Source organism: Bos javanicus, chromosome 11 (assembly GCF_032452875.1).
Source record: "Bos javanicus breed banteng chromosome 11, ARS-OSU_banteng_1.0, whole genome shotgun sequence".
Classification (NCBI taxonomy): domain Eukaryota; kingdom Metazoa; phylum Chordata; class Mammalia; order Artiodactyla; family Bovidae; genus Bos; species Bos javanicus.
In genome coordinates, this window is record NC_083878.1 from 96,025,536 (window position 1) to 96,049,840 (window position 24,305).

A 24,305-nucleotide genomic window follows, 5' to 3' on the forward strand; every position below is an offset into this window, starting at 1 on the left:
TTCACTAGGACGCCCCTGTGCAAATGGACCCTCGAATGTCAGAGGCTGTTTCAGCCATGTCGCTTCCTGTACGACAGTTAAAAAAAAATATTTTTGAAATGCAGTTCCTTGGTGAAACCTCGGTCCCGCCACCCTGGCTGGGGACTGAGCGAACGGACGTCACCCTGGGAGGGACCACCGAGGCAGCAGGCTGGCCTGAGGGGTGGGTGTCAGCAGACGCCCGTTCCCTTGCCCCCACCCCCGGGAGTGGGACCTCTGGCAGCAGCTCCCCCACCCCGAGGCCTCCGATGAAGTGAAAGCAGTGGCTTTCCTGCCGCTGAGACCAGGGGGCAGGCATTTTGAAGAGAGAAGAGTCTTCAGAGTCCAGGGCAAGCCCACGTGCGGGTCTGACCGTCGGCTCAAACTCAGCCTGGCTACTAAGGAAACAGCAGCTCGGCGTGACCCCCGTTTCCCCGCGCCCCGAGCTTGACGCGCAGCCCTGCCTTCCTGAAGTCAGAGGTGCTGGAGAAGCTGAGGAGAGAAGGCTTCTGAAGGGGTGGGTGGCGCAGCCCTGGACACACATCACTACGTCCCCTCCCGAACTTCAGTAAGATGCTATCCTCAGAGCAACACGCTCATTTAAACAAATGGCATAGTTAAAACTATTGACTAAACCCTAAACATTTCTTCTGAAAAATCGAGCCATAGCTTTTCCAATCTGCCTGTTCAATATGGGGAGCAGATTTTAAAGAGAATAACGTAATCAATCCTGCCCCAAAGAATGGTCCGTCATACCAACCATGATAAAGAGTTTATTAAAAGGAAGAAGAAAAAAAAACAGAAATGTACACTTTTGTTCTTTGCTTGTTTTAGGAAATTTGATCAAGCTGCAAGGACACGTCTGGGCGCAGCTATGTACATCCTCGCGCGGGGCCATCAGGCAGTGAAGATGGCGGGGCCTCTCATGGCTCCGTGCCGTGTCGTCCGGCCCCGGGCACTGCTCGTCGAAGCCGCTGTCACTCAGGCTTCGGTCCCGTGGAAACGTCCCCAGCTCTGTCCGAGGGGGTGCCCCCCCTTCCCCTGGAGCCCACCAGCCCTGTCCCCGTGAGCCGGGAGCCTGGCCCCCCCCGAGGACCGCAGGGCACAGGATGGGCGAGAGCCACCTGGCCCAGCAGGCAGCTCTGAGCTCCGGCAGCAGACTGAAGCTGGAGAACGCCGTCACTGCTGCCCTGATTTCTTTTCCTTCTGGAAGCTGAAGCTTGTACGTCTGTTCAGTTTTCTTTGTTTTTGAGCGAAATAGTCAGCCCGGGCAGTGCTTGCTCGCGATTCCAGTATGTAGTTAACCTAGAAAGCAAGAGGACACAGCCCAGTCACTTCCAGCCACCCTCTGCTCACCCAGGACGAGCGAGGGAAGAGCCCGGCCCTGGGCTGGGCAGCCCCTGGGTCCGGTGCTCCCCTGGGTCCGGTGCTCCCCTGAGCACAGAGTCTGGTCTCACCACGACCCTGAAGGGTGGGCTCGAAGCCCACTGCACGATGGGGAACAGGTCTGAAGAAGACACGTGGCTGTGCAGGCCTTTGAGTCTCTGGTGCAGCTTTTCTGATTCCTGAGCCTGAGTTCCCTCCTTACCATGTGCTGCCTCTCAGAACCTCCCTGGTTCTGTCCCCGCCTGCTGTGTGGCCCTGGGCTCACACACAACTTCCCCGAGCCCTGCTTAGCTGGCCTGAAAGACAAGACATCACAGGGATGAAAACCAAACCAAAATAAGGCTCTGTGTTCAGCCTCCCAGCAGTTGGGGTACTTCCAAGCTCAAAAGCGCCCCACTAGCTGTGGCTCATTTGATAAAAAGTAAAGTGAGGCTCAGAGAAGGGGACCGAGATGCCCTGGATTACCAAGAGGTCACAGGCAAAGTTGGCACAGGCACCGTGGGAACCCTGGGCAGGGGTACAGCTGGGCTGCCTCCCAAGTGTCAACCTTGCTGCTACCCCTGAGGTCTCCTGGGCTCTTTTCAGATCCCCCCATGCTGGGTGGCCACTGCCACCATCACCTCTGGCACTGAGTTCCTGTCCTGTCTGAGCCTCGTCCCATGCTTGCTCACGTTGCAGAGGGAAAATTAAGACTTGGTTCCTGACCCAAGGAGCTCACAGCCTAGTGAGTGACCAACAGAACAAGCGTGACAACAGATACAGAAGGAGCAAAAAGGAACGGGGACAGTAACTAATGGGAACATGTGGGGCAAGGGGATAAAGGAGCTGGGGTTTGAGGGATAAATAGGAGTTTGGGGTGTACAAGGGATAGGGAGAACCAGCATGCATCGAGGCACAACAGTGGGACACAGCAAGGGGGTGTTCACGGCCATTCAGAAGCTGAGGGGCCAGACACAGTGAGGCAGGGAGGAGCCAGGGAAGGGCAGCAGTGCTGTGATCAGACCTGCGCCCGGCGCGAGGGTGAGCCCCTGGCTGGGCAGGGGCACAGGGCAGCAGCAGTGACTGGAGCACTTTTCAAGGATGACCTCATTTAACCCTCACAACAGCATTAGGAGAAGAGGCTGGCAGAGGATGAGGTGGTTGAATGGCATCACTGATTCAATGAACGTGGACCTGGGCAAACTCCAGGAGATGGTGCAGGACAGGGAGGCCTGGCGTGCTGCAGTCCATGGGGCCGCGAAGAGTCGGTCATGACTTAGCGACTAAACAACAACGGCCTTAGGAAGAGGTGGCTGCTATTGTTATCCCCACTGTACAGAGGAGAAAACCGAGGCTCAGAATGGTAATGCCGTTTACTTGAGGTTACGGAGCTTGTAAGAGTTTGGGTTAGAACCTGAATCAGTTCTCTGGCTCCCCACCTTCTCAGAGCCCCCCATCCCCTCACCTCCTCAGACTCCCCTTGTCCCACTGCCCCAGCAGCCCTCTGGCTGGGCCTGTCTGTGAACCAACACCGTTTCTCTCCAACCTCAAAGATCTGAAAGTTAAGAAACCTGAATACTCCTGGCTAGAGAACTGAGCCACCCCTTCTGTTGATTCTACATTGGGGGCCACGTGTCCTGCCCCGAGGGGAGAGGCCTCTGCTGATCGAGGAAGAACGGAGGTGCTGGGGGTGGGGAGCAGTTCAGACGGCCTGGCTCGTGTGGGGCTGGGGCTCTGTCACGGCATCCCCTCCAAACTTTCTGCTCTGATAGTCGCCAGCAGCAGGCGTTAAGGGCTGGTGTCTGAGTACAGAAGGCTTGACACGCTCGGCCCGCTGCCTCGCCAAGTTACCAGCTGAGAGCAATAAATCATGAGGCCGGCAGGGCCGGGTGATGACGTGGGACACCACAGACGATGCATGGAAAGAAGGGGCTTTATCATGCTTAATAAGAGCAATCTTTGGATTCAGTTGTTTGCACAATCAGCCAGCCTACTGTTTTCAGTGTATTTTTGGCACATGTAACTTGACAAGAGCATTTAAAAATGATCCTTAACAGGCCAAGTATTTCCTAAATTTATTATCTTCAATGCTTTGTGATAATCACATAGATAATTTTAATGGAAGATTAATGTAATAATCAAAAGATAAAAACGCCCTTTGGTCTGCCATTAGCTGGTTAATATGCTGTGGCTTAAAACTTGCACAATTTTATGCACTATAGAGTGTTTCACTTTCAATGCATTTTACAGCTTAAGGCATAAAAATATAGGGAGTTTTCATGGTCAATAAAATCACAGCCTCCATCACTCGATCATGAGAAGAACCCAACCTGAAGAGACCAATGATTCCTCTGAGATTCATCTCGAAGCCTGCAGAATTAGGGACCACACGTGGCTTAGCTCAACTCTATCTCAGGTAGGGTGGGGGTGGGGGTGTCTGGGACTGCTCAGCTGTGCGCTACCTCTGTGCACTCTGGAGCCTTGGGCCTCTGTATTTTCATCTATAAAGTGGGGGTAATAGTGTCCACAGGCTTCCCAGGTGGCACAGTGGTAAAGAATCCACCTGCCAATGCAGGAGACACAAGAGACACAGGTTCGATCCCTGGGTCAGGACGATCCCCTGGAGTAGGAAATGGCAACCCACTCCAGTATTTTTGTTTGGGAAACCCCATGGACAGAGAAGCCTGGCGGGTTAGAGTGCATGAGGCTGCAAAGAGTCCGACACAACTGAGCTCACACACATACACAATAATGTCTACATGGGGCAGGGCAGTTGTGAGAATGAAATGAGATCATGTACATCAAAGGTCTTGTAGACAGTTGGTGCTCAATAAATGGGTCCCATGGGGAAAAAGACAATGAGATAAAAATAATTTGATGGCAAGTTGCCTATTTGTAATGGTCTGACATCAGCCTCTCATCCTTGTTTCCTCCTTTCAGTTTCAGTCTAAAGCTCTTGTTTTCTGTGAAACTCCTTAATTCTAGAACCACCACATACACTACTGGTGTCTATGACCAACTTGAGAAGAACCTCTGACGGAAGCATTTCCACCAAGTGGGGCCACAGTCACTGAGTATCGGTGCAAAGCCCCACGAAAACACTGGCAGTGGCAGATCAGGATAAGTGTTTAAATTGCTTTAGAAATCAGAGATTGGAAATGTGAAATTTAATCTTCCATCAGGATCGCGACCATTAGCTTCTCTAAGTAAATCAGGCTGGGACTCTCCTGGAGACTCGAGCACGATGCAATATTTCTACAAGCATTTTCATATGAAAACAGACAATTTAGGGAAGGCGCTAGGCCTCGGGGATTTTGCAGAAAAGCATCTGCTTCCAGGGAGCATTTGGTCCTGGAAAATGATTTCTCTGCACTTGTTCTTCCGCAGTCTCGCACTGAAGTCATAAACCTGTGTTTCTGTCATCAATCTGCTGTTGTGAAAATTATTTTGATGTCAAATACAGGATTATAATTTTACTAGAATCCTTCTCAAGTCTTGAATATTTTAATGTTGGCTATAAAAAAAAAGGCCAGCCCTGACGGGGTAATGGGAGTATTTCTTTACCTGGCCCCTGAGTGTGGCATGAGCTCCCTGGGTGGCCTGGGGACGTGGGCAGGTAACTCTTAGATCACTGGTTTCAAGCACTCCAGGCAGGCACCGCCCGCTGGCTGTTCTGATGGGCTCTGACCTGGGGTAGTCTACAAATCCTCTGCTTTCCATCCAACTGGTTACAATACTCTTGTCTCGGCTCTAAATTCTCCTCCTGGCAGCTTTATCCTTTTAATTCTCATCTACCACTTTTGAAAATCTTTTGTAAACTCAAAATGTTTCTGTGAAACAATTCATTTCACCGAAATCTCCTGTTTAAATTCCTGAATGCCATGCACACCTGGGGCCTTAGGAGCACAGGTTCTAGAATCCCCCAAACCTGGGGTCAGGCTGCGGTTCTGCCAAGTCCCAATCCTGGCTGAGTGTTTTCCCCTGAGCCTCGGTTTTCATCTAGGGAATGGGAATGATTTTATATCACTACCTCACCGAGGTGTGAAGGCTCCTTGAGAGGGGACAGGTCAAGTGCCTGGCTCAGATCCTGCACTTTGGACCCTTCAGTAGATCTTAGTACTTGTACTACTATTATTAATACTTGATGATGTCTACTCTTAAAAGGAAAATGAATGATCACTTAGCTAGGTAGGCTCACTGCATCTCATTTAATATTCTCTCTAGCAGCCCTTTGGTGGGGTGGAGCAGGGTAGCTAACATGATCCCCATTTTACAGGAGGAGAAACACAGGCTCAGAGAGGTGATATGACTGGCCAGAGTCACACACTGGAGGGGTGGGAGCCCCTCAGCGCAGAGCAGCTGACTTATGACGTGGCCCAGGCCTGGGTGCGCAACAGCCGGGCGACCTGTAGCCAGCACAGCGTCTCTGCAGAACTGGCCCGGGAGCCTCATCAGTGCTGTGGGACGGGGGTGCGAGGGGGGGAGCGTGCAGCCCTGCACACCCCGGGCCTGGGCCAAGAAGGAACACTCACCTTGAGCACGATTTCATTGACGGTAGCGGCGTCAGATTCGAAGTAGAGGTGTTTATAGTCGTGATTGCTTAGATACGTGAGTTTAAATATTGCGTGACCTGCAGGGAGAGAGAAAAGGTGGAGTGAGGGGCTCTGGCAGATCACCTCGGGGGCGGCCCCCCAGATTCTCCTTTCATTGTTCAGTTCCTGGGACAGCAGGTGGAGGCTGCCCAGCAGCCACTCTTCCTGGAGCGGTTCACCTCGTCATCAGAGGCTGAGGGGTGGGGGGAGAGTCAGGTCCCGCTCCATGGCAGAGAGGGTGGGTGCAAGGTTCTATGGAACTACTCCAACACGATCATCACATGGAAATGGTGGTATTTTTTAAGGCAGAAAGCCAATTAACTCCAAATTATTCCTCTAAAAATAAAATAACTGTGCTTAAAGTCAAATAAATGAGCAACAGGAAGGGGAAAGGCCGATAGTAACGCGATTACGAGGGTCTCCAGGGCCGGCTCCTGAGGGCGGGGAGTCCGGGTCGTGTGACCCCTCCCGTGTGGAGGCTGCTCCCAAGGCCTCTGGTCATTTCCTGGGAGGATGGGTGGGCTGGGGGTAGAGGAGCACACAGAGAGGCTGCTCTGAAAGCTGCCGCCTCACACAGCAGACACCTTGGGAGGCCGGATCCTCTGAACACTCGAACCCCCAGAGATCTGAATTCTTCCGCACCCCTTTCCTACCACCCTCAGGGTAACCCTGTCATTGCTGGGACTGCTTCCTGGTCTGGCCTCATCGCACTCCAACACCCTCTGGTGCCACAGACCAGCCCGGGGCACCGCACACACCCACCTGTCCACACCGGGGATGTCCTCACTTGTTAACTTGTCTCTAAAAGACTTGCCCATGCTGGCCCTCCAGCTCAACCCGCACCTCCATGGGACACATTCCTAGACGTCTTCCCACACAGTGCTCGGCCGTCAGAGAAGCCCGCCTATGTGTCACACCACCTGCAGCCGTGTCCACACCCCTGTGGCTGTCCTTGGGGCCAGACGTGCCAATCAGATTCCCTCCTCCAGGCGCCTGCCTGTGTCAGCCCCACGTGACACTCTCCCTGGCCATCAGGGCACGCTGTCCTTGGGTTCTGGGAGACCCCTGTGGCCCTCCCAGAAAGTCCTCTTTCTCCTTGAGCTGTTCTGAAGTGGGTTTCCGCTTCTGGCAACCAAAGGAGCATTGCTCCAGAGAGATGTGCAGTCACAGCTCAGCAAACATTCCCAGACCAAGGGGCAGCTGGTGACACCTCGGTCCCAGAGGCCTCCTGCTAACCAGCCTCAGAAACAACGCTCCCCCCGTCTGCTCTGCAGACTTTGGTGCTCCTGAGACTAAGATTCAGCATATCCTATTAGGCGTTCTCATCCGTTGTCCTTTTAATTGAAGCAGTGGCTGGTCATAGTTATTAATTAATAATATATCACCCATATTACTGTAAGTTCACCTCTTTCCCGGAGAAACCTTCTTGGAAACTTTATTTACAGTAGCTAATTCTTCAGATTTCCCCAAATAAACTGATATATGCTGAACGTCTGGGGCCAGAAAAGTGAAAGTGCCGGTATTTTATCCTGGAAACATCATGGTGATATACTCACCGTGACTATAAATTTAATATTGAAAAACCTAGCTAATAATTTCTGAAAAACCTCGCTTTCGGTCACTTGACAAATGTAGCCTGGTTCTCAATCGTGGTACTGAAATGTTAGAATTCTTAGCTGAAAGTTCATCATTTTGTGAATGTATAAATTACCTGTTTCTGAGAAGTGGATCTCATGTTAAGAGGGTGTATCTGTATGTCAGGGTGCGCGCGTGTGTATTCCTGATCTCACAGGATTCAGCTCGGAACCATCTGAGTCTCGGTGGTGATACGGCCATGTTAGAACAATGCGGATCTCTCTGATGGCCATGCTGTGACCGAGCAGAGATGTCTATGAAGGTCACAGGGCTGTGAAGGACAAACAGAGACGCCCCCTCCAGGAGGCCTTGCTGCTGACACCTGGCCATGACAGACACAGACTCCAGCGCCTGGGGCTGCAAAGAACCAGAAGGTCTTAGGGAGACCCGTGGACCCGGAGCTTCGGGGTTCACTGACCACTCTGATAAGTGATCTCACGGACTGTCTATCCCACCTGCTCCCACTCGTCACTGACAAAACAAAACCAACACCTCCAGTCACTAGAGCGTGTTTTGCCTGAACAACTGAGACACCATTAAAAACCTGTCTGGCAGGCGCTCTTCAGGAAGAGCCAGACCCACACACGGCACATGTGACACGCGGTCTGCAGGGGCCTCGGGCCTCTGATGGAAGCCTCCACACTGTCCCCTGGGATCATATGGGCTCACGGAAAGAGGCCTGTGGTTCACCTACACACCAGTCACAGGGCAAAAGCAAACTATCGTCCCATGGCAAGTCTCTGGGACGGGAGCATATTTGGGTCAGGAGGCTACAAACGTGCTGAGATCGGAGGCTGTGAGCGTCCCTTGTCTGTCCCCAGTGCTCTTTCCAGACCCCCAAGGAAGAGGGAAGCAAGCGGGAGTGATGAAGAGTGCACCCCATGTGGCTGAAGCCTCGGACTTTCCAGGAAAACATTCCCATCACCGAGGGAGGAGGATAGAGAGAACGCTATCTGGGGAGCCCGCATCAGAATTCAAGTCGGCCCTCAAGGGACTCTTACAGAGTCAACAACTGCGTTAAGGGGGTTGGGGGACATCCCCGCAGACAGCCCCTTCCTGCTCAGTGGGAGGACTCGGGGGGCGGCGAGCTCGAGTTAACCTGGAATCACGCTGTCAGCCCTGTTGGAGCCCTGGAGCATGTGGTCGAGGCGTTCCATGAGAGTTTTCACTCTGCGGCTCTTCCCCTTGCTCCAGGGATCCCTGTGCTGCTGGGTGGCCAGAAGGGCAGGTTGACTCACTCAGATCCTGCCAGGAGCGCAGGCGAGTGCCCGGGCCAGAGGGATGGACACCAGGAACACTGAGAGACAAGGACGATGAGCAGGATTAGGAAGGGGATCACAGGGAGATGGCAGGGAGACCCCAGGGGAGCGGGCTGGCCTGGAGGCAGAAGGGCCATCAGAGGCAGTTTCCTACAGAAGCTGACGCCTGTCTGAGTCGTCCTAGAGGAGGAAGGGGGGTCAGCTGGGTAGAGGTGGAGTGGAGAAGGATTTACCAGGGTAAGGACAGAGCAACCTACAGGACAAAAGGCAGCAGGCCTTCCAGATGGCGCTCCGAGCAGTGGACAGGCAGGAGGTGATGGGACACAGGGCAGACTGAAGGGCTGGGGAGGGAGCCACTAGTGGGCTCTAAGTTGGGCAGTAAATGGTCAAATTGTGCTTTGGGGCATTCACCCTGACTCCCCAGGGCCTAGAGGCTGGGGGACCAACTGCCACAGTCCTCTAGGTAGGAGCATACTCACTCAGTTTTGAGCTGGACGGGGGCAAAAAGGATGCCGAGAAAGGGATCAACTTGAGAACCGTAGAGAAGGAACTGTGGCAGGACTTGGAAATGCTTTTACAATAGAATAGTTAATAAGCAGAATTCACACTTGTATAATTTCACCCAATCCAAAGCCCACAGATTAAAGTGAAACAAGTTAACTGACCTAGTTCTGGAAATGAATCTATCAGTAACCATGAGCAGTTTATGCTGCGTGGTAAATTTCCACCAGTGCTGTCTGGGTAGATGGAATCACTGGCATTTCAACACCGACTGAACAGAACAGAGACACAAAGTGACAGAAGTCTGTTACCAAACCCTCCTCAGCCTCGGGCGGCTCAAGGCTCACCTCAGGTAAATGGGCAAGAGGGCTCAAGTGCCCTCCTCGGCTGCAGCCTTCCATGTCCTGGGATGTGACAGGGAACAAGAGGCGGGCAGGTTACTCTTGGAAACTCAACGAAAATGAGCAGCTCTCACAGGGAAGGAATGAGCCATAGGGGCAAACTGTACACACACCAGCTGAGGAAGAATGATGGTGTTACACGGTTATTTCCTTTACTGTGGTTTGCAGATACTGCATTTTTTTTTTTTTAAACAAATTGAAGGTTTGTGGCAACCGAGCACTGTCATGATGGTGAGCATTTTTCAACAATAAAGTATCTTAAAATTAAGGTATATAAATTATTTTCTTAGACATAATGTTACTATTGCACACTTAACAGACTACATATAGTGTAGATATAACTTTTATATGCATTGGGGAACCCCCCAAAATGTGCGTGACTTGCTTTTGACTTGCTTTACTATGGTTGGCCTGGAACCCAATTTGCAACGCCTCTGAGGCATGCCTGGGTATCAGTAATGCCGTAAAAGAGAATACAAAGCCTGATATTCAATTAGTCCAAAAGATTTTGCTTGGGTTGTTAAATTGTTTGGAAATTAAAGCATAACAAAAGCCTGGGATGCTGAGGGTGAAAATGTGAGCGCTGGGCAGAGACTTGGGAAGAAACCCAGGTGTGCTGAGTTCCAGTGCTGAGACCGCGGGAGGCACTGCCCCCAGAGCCCAGGTCTGCCTGGGAGGAGCACCCGTGACACCTCACATGGTGCTCAGATGCAGTGGGCGCTCAAGGCGGGTAGTGACCATCATTGTTACAACTGTGATGGAACTGGTATTTGAAGCTAAAATCCTCATTATTTTGAAGATCTGGTTTTTAATTGGGCCTTCGTTGAGCAGACTTGCTTTCAGAGCTGTAGGAATAAAAATGCAATATAATGGAATATAAAATGAAGTATCCAATCCCTGGCCGCATATCCAGATTTGCTTAGGGCACTGAAACTATATGTCTGCTTCTGAATATTGAAATGAAAGTCTGGATATGTGAAAATGTATTTACATTTACGTATTTTTTTTTTTCCAAAGGAAAACAGAGAAGATGGAACGTAACACTGAACAGAAACTAATTAGCAGCACAGATGTCAGAAACCAAGATCTTTGAGCTTTTGTGCTGTAATTTATCATCGGCATTATGAGTTTTAACTTAAACAAAAGGCTGTGTTGAAAAACAGGTTCTTCTGGTCAATGGAGGGGAGTGGCCATTCAGAAAAAGCTGCTGTTGTCACAGATGGGACAGCTGAAGCAGAGGGCCAGCAGTTTACACACTCCTGCTGAAAGAAGGGCCCCAGATCTCCACTGCCAAGGGACCTGAGATTGTGGTTTGAGAGGAGGCTCCCTTCTAAACGACCTGTGGGCACTGACTGTGGCCGTCAATGACGGGTCAGAGTGGGACTTCCAAATCGAGTCGGCAGCCCACCTGTGTCCAAAACCCTCCAGGGGCCATCGCTTGCCAGGAAAGCCAAAAGTAAATTTGAATTTTTTTTCTTTTTAAATTAAAAAATATAAAATATATTTTAAAATCATGAGACGTTGAGAAGACAGAGGAAAAACTTCCACCCTTGACCTCCATAATACAAACACCGGCACAGTGACAGGCAAGATCTCTTTTCCAATCATCCTCATGTCTGTTTCTACACAATTGTCGTCAGACGGTATACCAGAATTGGGGGATAATTTCTGCTGTTAACATTTTATGATAGCCTTTTCCTTGTTGACATCATCTCCACAACCATATGTTTCAGTGGCTGCCTTTTATTCCATTAAGTAGGTATGTGCCATGGCTCATGCTACCATCTTTGTGCTGGGCATTTAAGTTACTTACAATATTGACAGTATTATAGGTAAGGCTATGAAGGACATCTCTGCCCTCCTGGATTGTTTCTGAATTCCTTTACATCAGACACAGATACTTTTAAGAAGTGGGTTTTCAGGGTCTGACCTTTTCTGGTCCCTCAGGCCTAGAAGTGGGTGGAAAGCTCTCATTGGATTTTTTGAGGGAAACGGATGGCCTGGGATGCTTTGGTCTCTGGGCTGAAAACCCTCCACTGCAAGTAGCATGCCCAGCTGCCCATACGAGCTTCAGTTCAGTTTAATTGAACCCACAAGGGTGGTGCTCCTTTCCGAGCCCCCTATAGTGGCAGAGGCCCCAGTAACTGGAATGAGCTCCTTGACCTCTGGAGCAGGACAGAGTGATCCACTTACACTTTTGCCTGAGTTATTCACCGCCCCCCCCACCCCTTTGGCTCGCTCCTGTAAACATAATTAAAGCTGATTATAAAAACTCCCATGGCAATGATATTTCCCTCCTTCCTCTAATTTACTGAAAACACTCTTGCTAAGGTCACTACGACCTCTATGAGAGATCCAGTTGATAATTCTTGGCTTCTATTTTGCTTGGCTCCTCAACTGTATCTGATACTTCTCTTGAAGTCCTCTCTTCCCATGAAGCCACAGTCAATTGATTCTTCAGCTGACTTCTCCAGTCAATCCGTTTCTTATATTCCTTTGTGGCCGTCTTGTCCTTCCTCTCTCTCTTAAATGATGGTCTTCCCCAGTGTCCTGTCCTTGACTCTCATCACTTCTAATTCCATTTCTCCTCTGTCAGGTTTGCTCATCGGGTTTTAATTACTACCCAGATGTTGATGGTGCTTTCCAGGTGCTGTTAGTGGTAAAGAACCCGCCTGCCAATACAGGATACATAAGAGATGTGGGTTCGATCCTTGGGTCGGAAAGATCCCCTGGAGGAGGGCATGGCAATCCATTTTAGTATTCTTGCCTGGAGAATCCCATGCACAGAGGAGCCTGGTGGGCTACAACTCTCCAGTGTTTCTTTTCCTACTGTATTCAGAATAAAGTCCAAGCTTCTTAGATGATTTTTGAGACCCTAGATTCAGTTCAGTTCAGTCACTCAGTCATGTCCGACTCTTCGCGACCCGGTGAATCGCAGCACGCCGGGCCTCCCTGTCCATCACCAACTTCCAGAGTCTACCCAAACCCACGTCCATCGAGTCGGTGATGCCATCCAGCCATCTCATCCTCTGTCGTCCCCCTCTCCTCCTGCCCCCAATCCTTTCCAGCATTGGGTCTTTTCCAATGAGTCAACTCTTCGCATGAGGTGGCCAAAGTATTGGAGTTTCAGCTTTAGCATCAGTCCATCCAATGAACACCCAGGACTGATCTCCTTTAGGATGGACTGGTTGGATCTCCTTGCAGTCCAAGGGACTCTCAAGAGTCTTCTCCAACACCACACTTCAAAAGCATCAATTCTTCGGTGCTTAGCTTTCTTCACAGTCCAACTCTCACATCCATACATGACTACTGGAAAAACAATAGTCTTGACTAGACGGACCTTTGTTGGCAAAGTAATGTCTCTGTTTTTGAATATGCTATCTAGGTTGGTCATAACTTTCCTTCCAAGGAGTAAGCGTCTTTTAATTTCATGGCTGCAGTTACCATCTGCAGTGATTTTGGAGCCCCCAAAAATAAAGTCTGACACTATTTCCACTGTTTCCCCATCTATTTCTCATGAAGTGATGGGACCAGATGCCATGATCTTCGTTTTCTGAATGTTGAGCTTTAAGTCAACTTTTTCACTCTCCTCCTTCACTTTCATCAAGAGGCTTTTTAGTTCCTCTTCACTGTCTGCCATAAAGGTGGTGTCGTATCCTGCATATCTGAGGTTATTGATATTTCTCCTGGCAATCTTGATTCCAGCTTGTGCTTCTTCCAGTCCAGCGTTTCTCATGATGTACTCTGCATATAAGTTAAATAAGCAGGGTGACAACATACAGCCTTGAGATACTCCTTTTCCTATTTGGAACCAGTCTGTTGTTCCATGTCCAGTTCTAACTGTTGTTTCCTGACTTGCATACAGGTTTCTCAGAGACAGGTCAGATGGTCTGGTATTCCCAACTCTTTCAGAATTCTCCACAGTTTCTTGTGATCCACACAGTCAAAGGCTTTGGCATAGTCAATAAAAGAAATAGATATTTTTCTGGAACTCTCTTGCTTTTTCCATGATCCAGTGGATGTTGGCAATTTGATCTCTGGTTCCTCTGCCTTTCCTAAAACCAGCTTGAACATCTGGAAGTTCATGGTTCACGTATTGCCGAAGCCTGGCTTGGAGAATTTTGAGCATTACTTTATTGGCAGGTGAGATGAGTGCAATTGTGCAGTAGTTTGAGCATTCTTTGCATTGCCTTTCTCTGGGATTGGAGTGAAAACTGATCTTTTCCAGTCCTGTGGCCACTGCTGAGTTTTCCAAATTTGCTGGCATATTGAGTGCAGCACTTTCACAGCATCATCTTTCTGGATTTGAAATAGCTCCAAATGATACAGCTCCATTTGAAATAGCTCCAGGAATTCCATCACCTCCACTACCTTTGTTCATAGTGATGCTTTCTAAGGCCCACTTGACTCCACATTCCAGGATGTCTGGCTCTAGGTGAGTGATCACACCATTGTGATTATCTGGGTTGTGAAGATCTTTTTGTACAGTTCTTCTGTGTATTCTTGCCACCTCTTCTTAATATCTTCTGCTTCTGTTAGGTCCCTACCATTTCCGTCCTTTATTGAGCCCATCTTTGCATGAAATGTTCCCTTGGTATCTCTAATTTTCTTGAAGAGAGCTCTAATCTTTCCCATTCTGTTGTTTTCCTCTATTTCTTTGCATTGATTGCTGAGGAAGGCTTTTTTTTATCTCTCCTTGCTATTCTTTGGAACTCTGCATTCAGATGGGAATATTTTTCCGTTTCTTCTTTGTTTTTCCCTTCTCTTCTTTTCACAGCTATTTGTAAGGCCTCCTCAGACAGCCATTTTGCTTTTTTGCATTTCTTTTCCATGGGGATGGTCTTAATCCCTGTCTCCTGTACAATGTCACGAACCTCTGTCCATAGTTCATCAGGCACTCTATCAGATCTAGTCCCTTATATCTATTTAACCCTAGATTAGCAGTTGTCAAACATTTTGGCTTCAAATCCCCTTACACTCTTAAAGGGGTTGCAAAGAGTCGGACATGACTGAAGTGACTTAGCAGGGTCAGATGTTGATGATCCCACAGCAGGTGTCTGGCTGAGACCTTTCTTCAGACTTTCGGAGCCAACTGTATCCACCATCCTCTATGGCCTGCAGTGGTGCACATCCAGAACTGAAGTCTACGTTTCCCCTTAAATGAAAAGCTCTGGGGATTTCTATGATGGTCAGTGGTTAACCTGTCTTCCAATACAGGGGACGGGGGTTCCATCTCTGGTCAGGGAACTAAGATCACACCTACCCCGCGACAACTAGGCCTGCATGCCACAACTAAGACCTGACGCGGCAAAAAATAAGTGTTCAAAGCTCTGTCAGTGCACCTGGAGGGCTCACCAAGTCCCAAGCATTTGGTCCCCTAAATAGTTTTCATACATTTATCTTCCATCCCTTCTCATCCTGTGACCACCGCCCTCCACCCAGTCCGGACCATCTGGTGCTGCTTCTTGGTCTTCCTTCTTTAGGTCACGTCCTCTTCAGACCCAAAGGTCTACCTAGAGGAGTCGTCCTTTTATAACACACATCTGGTCCTATTACTCCCCGATGTAAAACTCTACAGTGTTTCTTTCCCTATTGTCTTCAGAATAAAGTCCAAACTTCTTAGATGATTTTCGAGACCCTAGATTAGCAGTTGTCAAACATTTTGGCTCCAAATCCCCTTACACGCAAACATTACTGAGGAGCCCTAAAAGCTTTTGTTTATGTGGATTATATCTATTATTATTATATTAGAAATTCAAACTGAGAAATTTAAAAACTATTAATCCATTAAAAAATAATAAACTTATTGCAAGTTAACACAATGTATTTTTTAATGGCGAAACCCTTATATTCCCTCAAACAACAAAGCTTTAATGAAAAACCTGGCATTACTGTATAGTTTTGAAAATTATAAAATATCAGTATTTGGTTTGACAGAGTATAGCTGTATTATATTGTTTTTGCATTTGATTTGTTGTGACTGCTTAGGTTGAAGCATATGAGAAAAAGTCAGCCTCACATAGATATGTTTTTGAAAAAGGAGTATTTTTAATATTATCTGCAAATATCCTTTGATATTATACAAAACTTGATAAATGATATCTCCTTAAAGATTAGCTGCAACGTGGAATCTAAAACCATATGAATAAACTTTTTGTATTGTTACACTTAAATTCATTGGTCTGTCTTGCACTTTGCATGACTCTTTTAAAGAAAAATATTAATTTGTTTGGCTGCATCAAGTCTTTGTTGTGGCCTTTGGAACCTTAACTGCAGTATGTGAACTCTTAGTTGCGCTATGTAGGATCTAGTTCTTTGACTAGGGATTGAACCTGGGCCCCCTGCATTGGGAGCGTGGAGTTTTAGCCACTGGACCATCAGTTCAGTTCAGTCGCTCAGTCGTGTCCAATTCTGCTACCCCATGAATCACAGCACACCAGGCCTCCCTGTCCATCACCAACTCCCGGAGTTCACTCACACTCACCTCCATCAAGTCAGTGATGCCATCCAGCTGTCTCATCCTCTGTCGTCCCCTTCTCCTCCTGCCCCCAATCCCTCCCAGCATCAGAGTCTTTTCTAACGAGTCAACTCTTCACATGAGGTGGCCAAAGTACTGGAGTTTCAGCTTTAGCATCATTCCTTCCAAAGAAATCCCAGGGCTGATCTCCTTCAGAATGGCCTGGCTGGATCTCCTTGCAGTCCAACAGAGAAGCCCCTAAATGACGTTTTTACTCTTGGATGGTTTTGTAACAACATGCAGTAGTCTAGAAAATACACAGGTCTTCCATATGTTGACACATTATACAATATAAAAAAATCTCAATATTCATTAACTATCGCCACTGATCTCTTCAGAAAAGTAATGAGAAGTGAAGTCCACAGTGATGGATACAAATTTTCTGAGACTCTAATTTTCATCCAAAAGCCTGCATTTCATCCCTGGCATCAAATACTAACTTACTTTCTGTGAAATGGCAGGATTACTTCATTTTCAAGAAAATGTATGCTAAATAGTTAGGCTTGAATAACTATAGTTTGTCAGTTGCTCTTTCAAGTATAAACTGAGTTCCATGAAATGAATGGTTAGTTCAGCTTGCAACTCACACAATTTCACAAGTCCTTCTCCTTGAGACAGGTCTTCTACCCTCCTATGCAGCAGACGTATGTCAGCAAAAGAATTAAACAATATTTATGGGGTCTTTTGATGCTTTGATTCATGTGTCAGTTGTTCTAACAAAATATAATATGGCATTTCAGTAACCAAGTATTGGTTGAGTTTCATTCTTTAGCATTAAAGAGGCAGACAAGCAAGAAACAAATTCTGTATCTGAAAATTCTGTCCTCAGTTTGTAGCAAGTTTGAGTTTGCAGGTTCTCTTGGGAGGGTTAAATTAGATAAAAGCTATCCAACCCGTGCAGCAGACAGCTTGAGTGACCTTTATGCAAAAAACATACCTTTTCCATCTTAAGCATAAAAACTCCATACTACAAAATTTCCTCCCATGTTCGAGTATGAAAGTGAAAGTGTTAGTCACTCAATCGTGTCCGACTCTTTATGACCCCATGGACTAGTGCCTGCCAGGCTCCTCTATCCATGGAATTCCCCAGGCAAGAATACTGAAGTGGGTTCTTCTTGACCCAGGGATTGAACCCTGGTCTCCTACATTGTAGGCAGGAGACTCTACCATCTGAGCCAGCAGGAAAGCCCTGTATTAGAGTATAAGGAAAATAAATACTGTGTTACCATGTTCATCTTTATAAGTATTGAATATCATGATTTCCTCAGGGCTACATCTCACTGCAAAATAGTTAAGATATTGCCATACTACTGTGCTTATTGTTTTTGGACTGCTTTTTAACATTTTTTGTTTTGTTTCATTTTTGGTCAGCTCTTGTCAGTTTTCACTTTCCACTGTCTTTATTATTAAGTTCTATAATTCTTTCTTGCCCTTATATTTTTTTGCATTTAATATCCTCTAGGAGGAGAAACCAGATAATGAAGCATAGTTAAAATCTGTTAAGAAATAAATAGCTAGTGGGAATTTGCTGTATGACACAGGGAGCTCAAATCCAGTGCTCTGTCACAACCTAAAGGGGTGGGATGGGCGAGAGGTGGGAGGGAGGTTCAAGAGGGAGGGGATATACGCATACCTATGGCTGATTCATGTTGATGTATGGCAGAAACCAGCACAGTACTGTAATTATCCTCCAATTAAAAATAAAATAAAACCCGAAGTCCTCAAAATAGTCAATAAATTTATCAATAGAGAGTATTTTGCAAGAAAAAAAAAGAAAGACTTTATGAGCTGGGGGCCTAGGGATACTTTTCCATCTAAAAAGCACAGAGGTTTAAGTGCCCTGGCTTTGGTTTAGTGCACAGGGAAGAGAATAAGTCTCTGTCACCACTCATACGTAACTTCAGACAAGCTACATAACTTCTCTGAGTCCTAGTTTCCTCACTTATAAAATGGGAATAATGTCTGTCTCACAGAGTTGTTACTAAGATTAAGCAATCCTAGGATAAAATCAACTGAGATTTCTATAACACATGTACATACACCTCAGAGAGTTGTTGCAAGAACTAAGCAGTGCATATAAAGCACTTGGGACACTGCCTGACACTTGGTAGATTCTCTGTCTTTTCACTCTCACTCACCAAGATAAACTTTTCCAGACAGTAAACACTTTAGGCTTTGTGGGCCAACAGACAAAGTTATGGCTCTTTAACAGACACTTTTATAACAAGAGAAAAACTCTACATTTTTAAATTAAAAAAATTCAAAATGTAACAATCAAATGTATCTTCTGTGGGGGTACTACAAGCTGTTCCTGAGGACAGAATTTTTTTTTTTTTGATGGGAGATGATGTTTCGCTTAAAAAATGGAATTCAAAACTAGTGTTCCATATCATCAAATCAATTGCAAATATTCACACGTTAAAAACTATTCTTAGCGCATGGTGCTAAGTCACTTCAGTCGTGTCCGACTCTGTGCGACACCACAGACAGCAGCCCACCAGGCTCCCCCGTCCCTGGGATTCTCCAGGCGAGAACACTGGAGTGGGTTGCCATTTCCTTCTCCAATGCATGAAAGTGAAAAGTGAAAGCGAAGTCGCTCAGTCGTGTCTGACTCTTAGCGACCCCATGGACTGCAGCCTACTAGGCTCCTCCATCCATGGGATTTTCCAGGCAAGAGTACTGGAGTGGGGTGCCATTGCCTTCTCCAATTCTTAGTGCATAGGCCATACAAAAATAGGCGGTGGGCTGGATTTAGCCTGTGGGCCAGAGTTTGTCAATCTCTGTTCAAAGAGGTCTGGCTTATTTCCTTTTTCTTTGTTCATTCTGTATAGTTGCTAATGGTGACATTTTGTGTACTCTTGATTTCTTTGTGTAGATCTGGGTTTGTATCTGGCAATTTTCTCCCCCCTCTAGCCTTCCATGTTTCTTATAGTGAAGGTTTAATGGCACAAATTCTTTCATTTTTTTAATGTCTGGAAATGTCTTCACTTTCATTTCTGAAGGATTTTTTCACTGAATATAGAAATCTTGGTTGACAAGATTTTCTTTTAGCAAGCAATGTCATTCCATCATCTGGACTGCATTATTTCTGGTGGGAAATTATTCTTATCTTGGTCTCTCTGGTTGCTTATTAAGTTTTCTCTTTATCACTGGTTTTCTGCAATTTGATTATGATGTGCCTTGATGTGGTTTTCTCTATATTTATCCTATTTGGCCATCTTTGGACTTCTAAGGTTGGTGGACTGGTATTTTTAAACAAATCTGGAACAGTTTTCCCTACCATCCCTGAGAGTCATAACATAACACATGTATGTTAGAACATTTGCTATTATTCCACAGCCTTTGTTCTTTTCATCCATTTCTTCTCTGTGCTTCACTTTGAATATTTTCTGTTGTCCTTTAAAGTTCACTGATTGCAATAGGCAGATTCTGAAATGACTTTCAAGGATCCCACCTCTTGCTTTGCATGGCCTTGTGTAACCTCCTTGTCTTGTTTTGGGCTAGACCTAGTGACTTACTTCCAATGAATAAAGTATAGCAAAAGCGCTGGGCTGTATTTCTGAGATTAGGTTATAAAACACTGTGACTTCTTTCTTCCTAGTACATTCCTGCTTCTGGTTATTTAGATGAAGCCAGATGCCATTTTGAGAGCCTCCCTGTGGAGAGGCCCATGTGGTAAGGAACTGAAGTGAACAAAGAAATGAACTCTGCCAGTAACTACTCAGTGAGCCTGGAAGCACACCCTGCCCCTACTGAACCCTGAGGTGACTGCGGCCAGAGGAGAGGCCCTGTGCGAGAGGACCCAGCTAAGCTGTGCTGGATTCCCGACCCATGAAACTGCAAGACAGTAAGTGTTACTGTTGTTTTAAGCCACTGAGTTTCGAGACAATTTGTTATGTGGCAACAGATAACCAACATTCTGACCTTTTCTCTTAATCTTCCTGATGTGCTCCCACAGTCAGTGTTTTGATTCAGGTATTGTATTCCTCAGCTCTAGAATTTTCATTTGGTTCTTTTTAAAGGTTCCATTTCTCTTCTTTTTGAGCTGTTTTCCTTTAAGTCTTTGAACATACTTATAATAATAAGAATTCTTAAGTACTTACTTGCCAATTCTATTCTCTCTCCACTCCTGACTCTGCTTCTATTGATTGATTTTTCTCCTGGTTATGGGACAATTTTCCCTGCTTCTTTGCATGCCATGTGATTTCTGACTGAAAGTTGGATATTCTGAACACTGTGCTGTGTGTGATGTCTGCCTCTTGTCACCATCTTTTAGAGACTGTTGGGCTTTGTTCTGGCAGTCAGTTAATTTACATGTGGATCAGTTTGATCCTTTCAAGTCTCCTTTTAAAACTTTCTTAAGAATTAAAGCAGTCTTTAATCTAGGGCTAGTTTAGCCTTACTCCTAAGATATGGCCTTTCCAGAGTCATGACGAAATGTCCTGGATGCTTCAATGACTGGGGAGCTATAAACTTGAGTTTTGGCCAGAATGTTAGTTTCTAGCTCCCAGCAGTTGTTTTTTGACCAGATTCGTGAGATCCACCACAGACACACAGAGCTTAGTATACAACAGAAGAGTAAAGGGCTTTACAGGGCTTCTTCCTAGAGCTCTCTCGGTATAGCTCCCTCCCCTTCGTACTTGGTGGCAGCAGCGGTTTAGTCGCTAAGTCGCTAAGTCGTGTCCGACTCTTGTGAGTCCATGGACTGTACCCTGCCAGGTTCCTCTGGGATACTCCAGGCAATCTCCATACTCAATTTTGCTAATTTTAGTTCTCCTAACTCTGATCTGTGTCTCTTAGCTCAGTGAGACTGCTCTACTCTCCTTGGAAAACCCTGGAAGAAAGCTGAGGTGATCGTAGGTCTCACCTCATTTGTTTCACTTCTCCCGGGGTTCACACTCCTGTACTGCTTGTTTTCCAAAGTCTGAGAACAGTTTCTTACATTCTGTGCAGTTTTCCAGTCATTTATGATAGAAGGGCTAATCTGGTTACAGTTACCCTGTGCTGGAAGTTGCCTATGGGAGTCTTGTAAGCAATACATATGTTGATTTTAATGAAAGAATGCCTTACTATTTCCACATCTACAGGAATAACTTAAAACCTAAGCACTCCATTTATTTATTATGAAAGCACAGTTTGGAGCTTGGCAGGAGGCAAGGGAAACAGATTTTTCCAATCATTTATCCAGCTGAGAAATCTTTCCCACAGATTTCTTTGGTAGGAAACAATCTCTCCCCTTACCTTCTTCTCAATTAGGATCTCTTCTAGTGTTACAATCAAAAAAAAACTTGAGGAAATGATAATTAAAATCAAGGAGAATGTAAATGCATGCAAACCTTCCATTATACTTATATAACTCTTTAAAAAAAATTATAGGTTCATAAGGCCCAAGTCAACAATTAAGTGAAAATTTAATAGCAAAAAGGAGGCTTCTCCCAGGAGGAAAAAAAAGGTGATACCTCCAAATGTCTTTTACTCTGATACCAATATTCCAATCATCACAAGGAAATTCTTGTTTATTAGTAAGTCCTAGGGAAAGATGAAGAAAGTTTACAGAGAGTGTAAGAAAACCCACTGAGTATCTCAGTACCAGTCAATTTTCTTCACAAACACAGACATTCTTGTATGTTACAAACTTAGCAGACGTGCCCCCAGCAGCTCCCCATGAGCAACTGTAGTACCTGGTAATGGATATGAGAGGTTTACTGTTCTTATCATCTGTCTAGGGCTCAGAGCAGAATCACCTGCCTCTAAATTCAGGAGTGCTGACCCTTCGAGAGGCCCCACACTGTACTAAATACCTCTTTTCCAGGAACAACAGAGATAAGCACACTAGTCTTGACTACCATATGCTGAGGGTATGCAGAAGAGCAGGTTAAGAACAAGGTGCTTAACATGACTGGGTTTGCCCTGTCATTGCAGCTTTTGAGAAGTTCTCCACTGTGGCTCCGTATGTCTTTGTTGAAGAGCCTCACCTGCTCTTGGCCAATTCCAAATTCAAGAAGCAACTTTTAAATGTTCAGTGTGGCCAGGCAGAGTTAGAGGAAGAGCCACTGACTGCTAACTCCTGGAAAGAAGCTGCTGGACTGCTGGAGGATGCAGCTGGGAACATAAACAGGCATGCTCAGTACAAATGTCAGGTTCCGGTTAATGATGACTGGGCCAGTCAACAGGACACATGCTGGGTTGGCTCCCACAGGCTGCGTTCTCAGGGATCTGGCCAATGTTATCCACCCCCAGCAACTGTTCCCTAAAACACAGTGATGGCCTACTTAACAGCAGACCACAGCTGGAGGGTACTGGAAACCAAACTGGGTCAGAGAACCTAAGAATGCAGCCTGGCATTCGATGATGCAAGCTGGGCCCATGCTTAACAGTGCTTCTCCACCTTTATCCTATGGCACACTCCAGGCCTTTCCTTACCACACACTTGCAAAGACTGAGGTGGTCCCCCCCGATTGCCTAAAACCCATTTCCCCGGCAGCTCCCTTGTTTTGGAAGAAGATGATAAATAAATCAAAATGCACTAAGCAGCACTTCCACAGGCACTCGCCTCCTTCACTGAACGTGCACCTCATCAATCACACTATTGTCTGCTTGAAAGGCGAGCCTTGTAAATGTCATATCCACTCAGGCCCAAGGAGAGGCGCATCCAAATGCAGCAAGGAGTTTTAATTGGATAGTGTAATTAAACTAAAAAACCCCAGCAGACTCCCTTTGACAGGATAGATGAAGACCCCTTTTAATAGGGCTAGGAAACATATCTGTTAAAAGGACGAGGCATTGCCTGCTCCTGATTGTGCTCCAGAGTACTCTTATGAAAAGGCGATTCAATAACTGGGGTATTTAATATGTTAGAGTCGGCTGTGTTTTGTAATCGAGCAGTACTTACCATATTTGATCTGGAACTTAGGAAATAACTCCTTGTCAGAGAGTAAAAACGCAACATAGCTTGCTCACCTGATGTTTGAAGTATCCTGGACCTCCTAGGAATCAACAGAGTCTGAGGATGTGGCTATAAATGCAAGCGCCTTACTTACAGGGGCAAGAAGTCCACCTGCACGGTCAGGGACACCCAGCCACCCACCCACACACCTCGGGGTGCAGCTCTTTCACCCAGAGGTAGCTGAATGCTTACCCTCATGTCCCTCCCACAATCTCAGGGGCCTCTAAAGAATATGACACAATTCCTGGGTCCCACCTCTTTTAGGAGTTGAGATACTTGTCACATCAACGTGTGTGTGTGTGTGTGTCTGTTAGAGTTACTCCTGTCAAGCAGGGAGACAAGAAATCAGGTGGTCAGAGGATTCAATGTATGAGCTGCAATGTGCCCAAGTTGATTTTAGTAACAAAACCAGAGTCCTTCTGCCAGTCTCCTCACTTGCCTTTGTTGGGAGAGAGGGTGGGGGCTGTACACACAGATGCGTGTGCACGCACACACACACACATGAGGCGTGCAGCTTCACAAACAAAGTAACAAAATTAGTGAGAACAAATGAAGAGGTTTCTATCTGCACTGTACCATCTTATAAGCAGACCATAATAATCCCTTTCGGAGAGAACGCTAGTGTCCCAAGGTCAAGTTCAGGGAAACTAGCATCTGGTTGGATCAACAGCAGCTCTAAGCTGGGGCTCAGGTGGAGTGCGGAGGCAGGGTTTCAGACTCTCCCATGGAAAGCTTTCCAGAAACAGACACTTTGCTTTATTTACTAAAACCTGAAGGTCAGTCTGCCTGGGACCTCAGACTGATTTTTCTTTTTTAAGGATGGTGAAGGGTTTGTTTGATGACTGCTTTTACTCCCCCATAAAACCTCCTTGTAGCTCTGTTTGCAAATCTTTGAACACTCCTTAATACTGCTCTTTCACCATGGGTTGATAAACCCATTAAGAACATATAAGTGAAGGCTTATAATCTATGAAAACTGGATAGTGAATTAAACCATCAGATACTTTTAGGTTTAAATGAAAACTACGTAACAGCAGTTCAGCCATCAATTGGGCTATCACTTCGAGCCAG

The 24,305-nt window shown here is 46.5% G+C and overlaps 1 protein-coding gene across 10 annotated transcripts in view; it reads right to left on the reverse strand.

Annotated features, from left to right (window-relative positions):
- Positions 1-771: 771 nt before the first annotated feature.
- MAPKAP1 (MAPK associated protein 1) overlaps positions 772-24,305 on the reverse strand; it is a 232,357-nt gene continuing 208,823 nt past the window's right edge. For all 10 annotated transcript variants that reach the window (XM_061433515.1, XM_061433511.1, XM_061433516.1 and 7 more), the window contains 2 exons: positions 5,916-6,013; positions 772-1,323 (listed from right to left, as the gene is read on the reverse strand). In XM_061433515.1, coding sequence (XP_061289499.1) covers positions 1,198-1,323; positions 5,916-6,013 — 224 coding nt within the window. In that variant the 3' untranslated portion in view covers positions 772-1,197. The remainder of the gene's footprint in view (positions 1,324-5,915; positions 6,014-24,305) is intronic.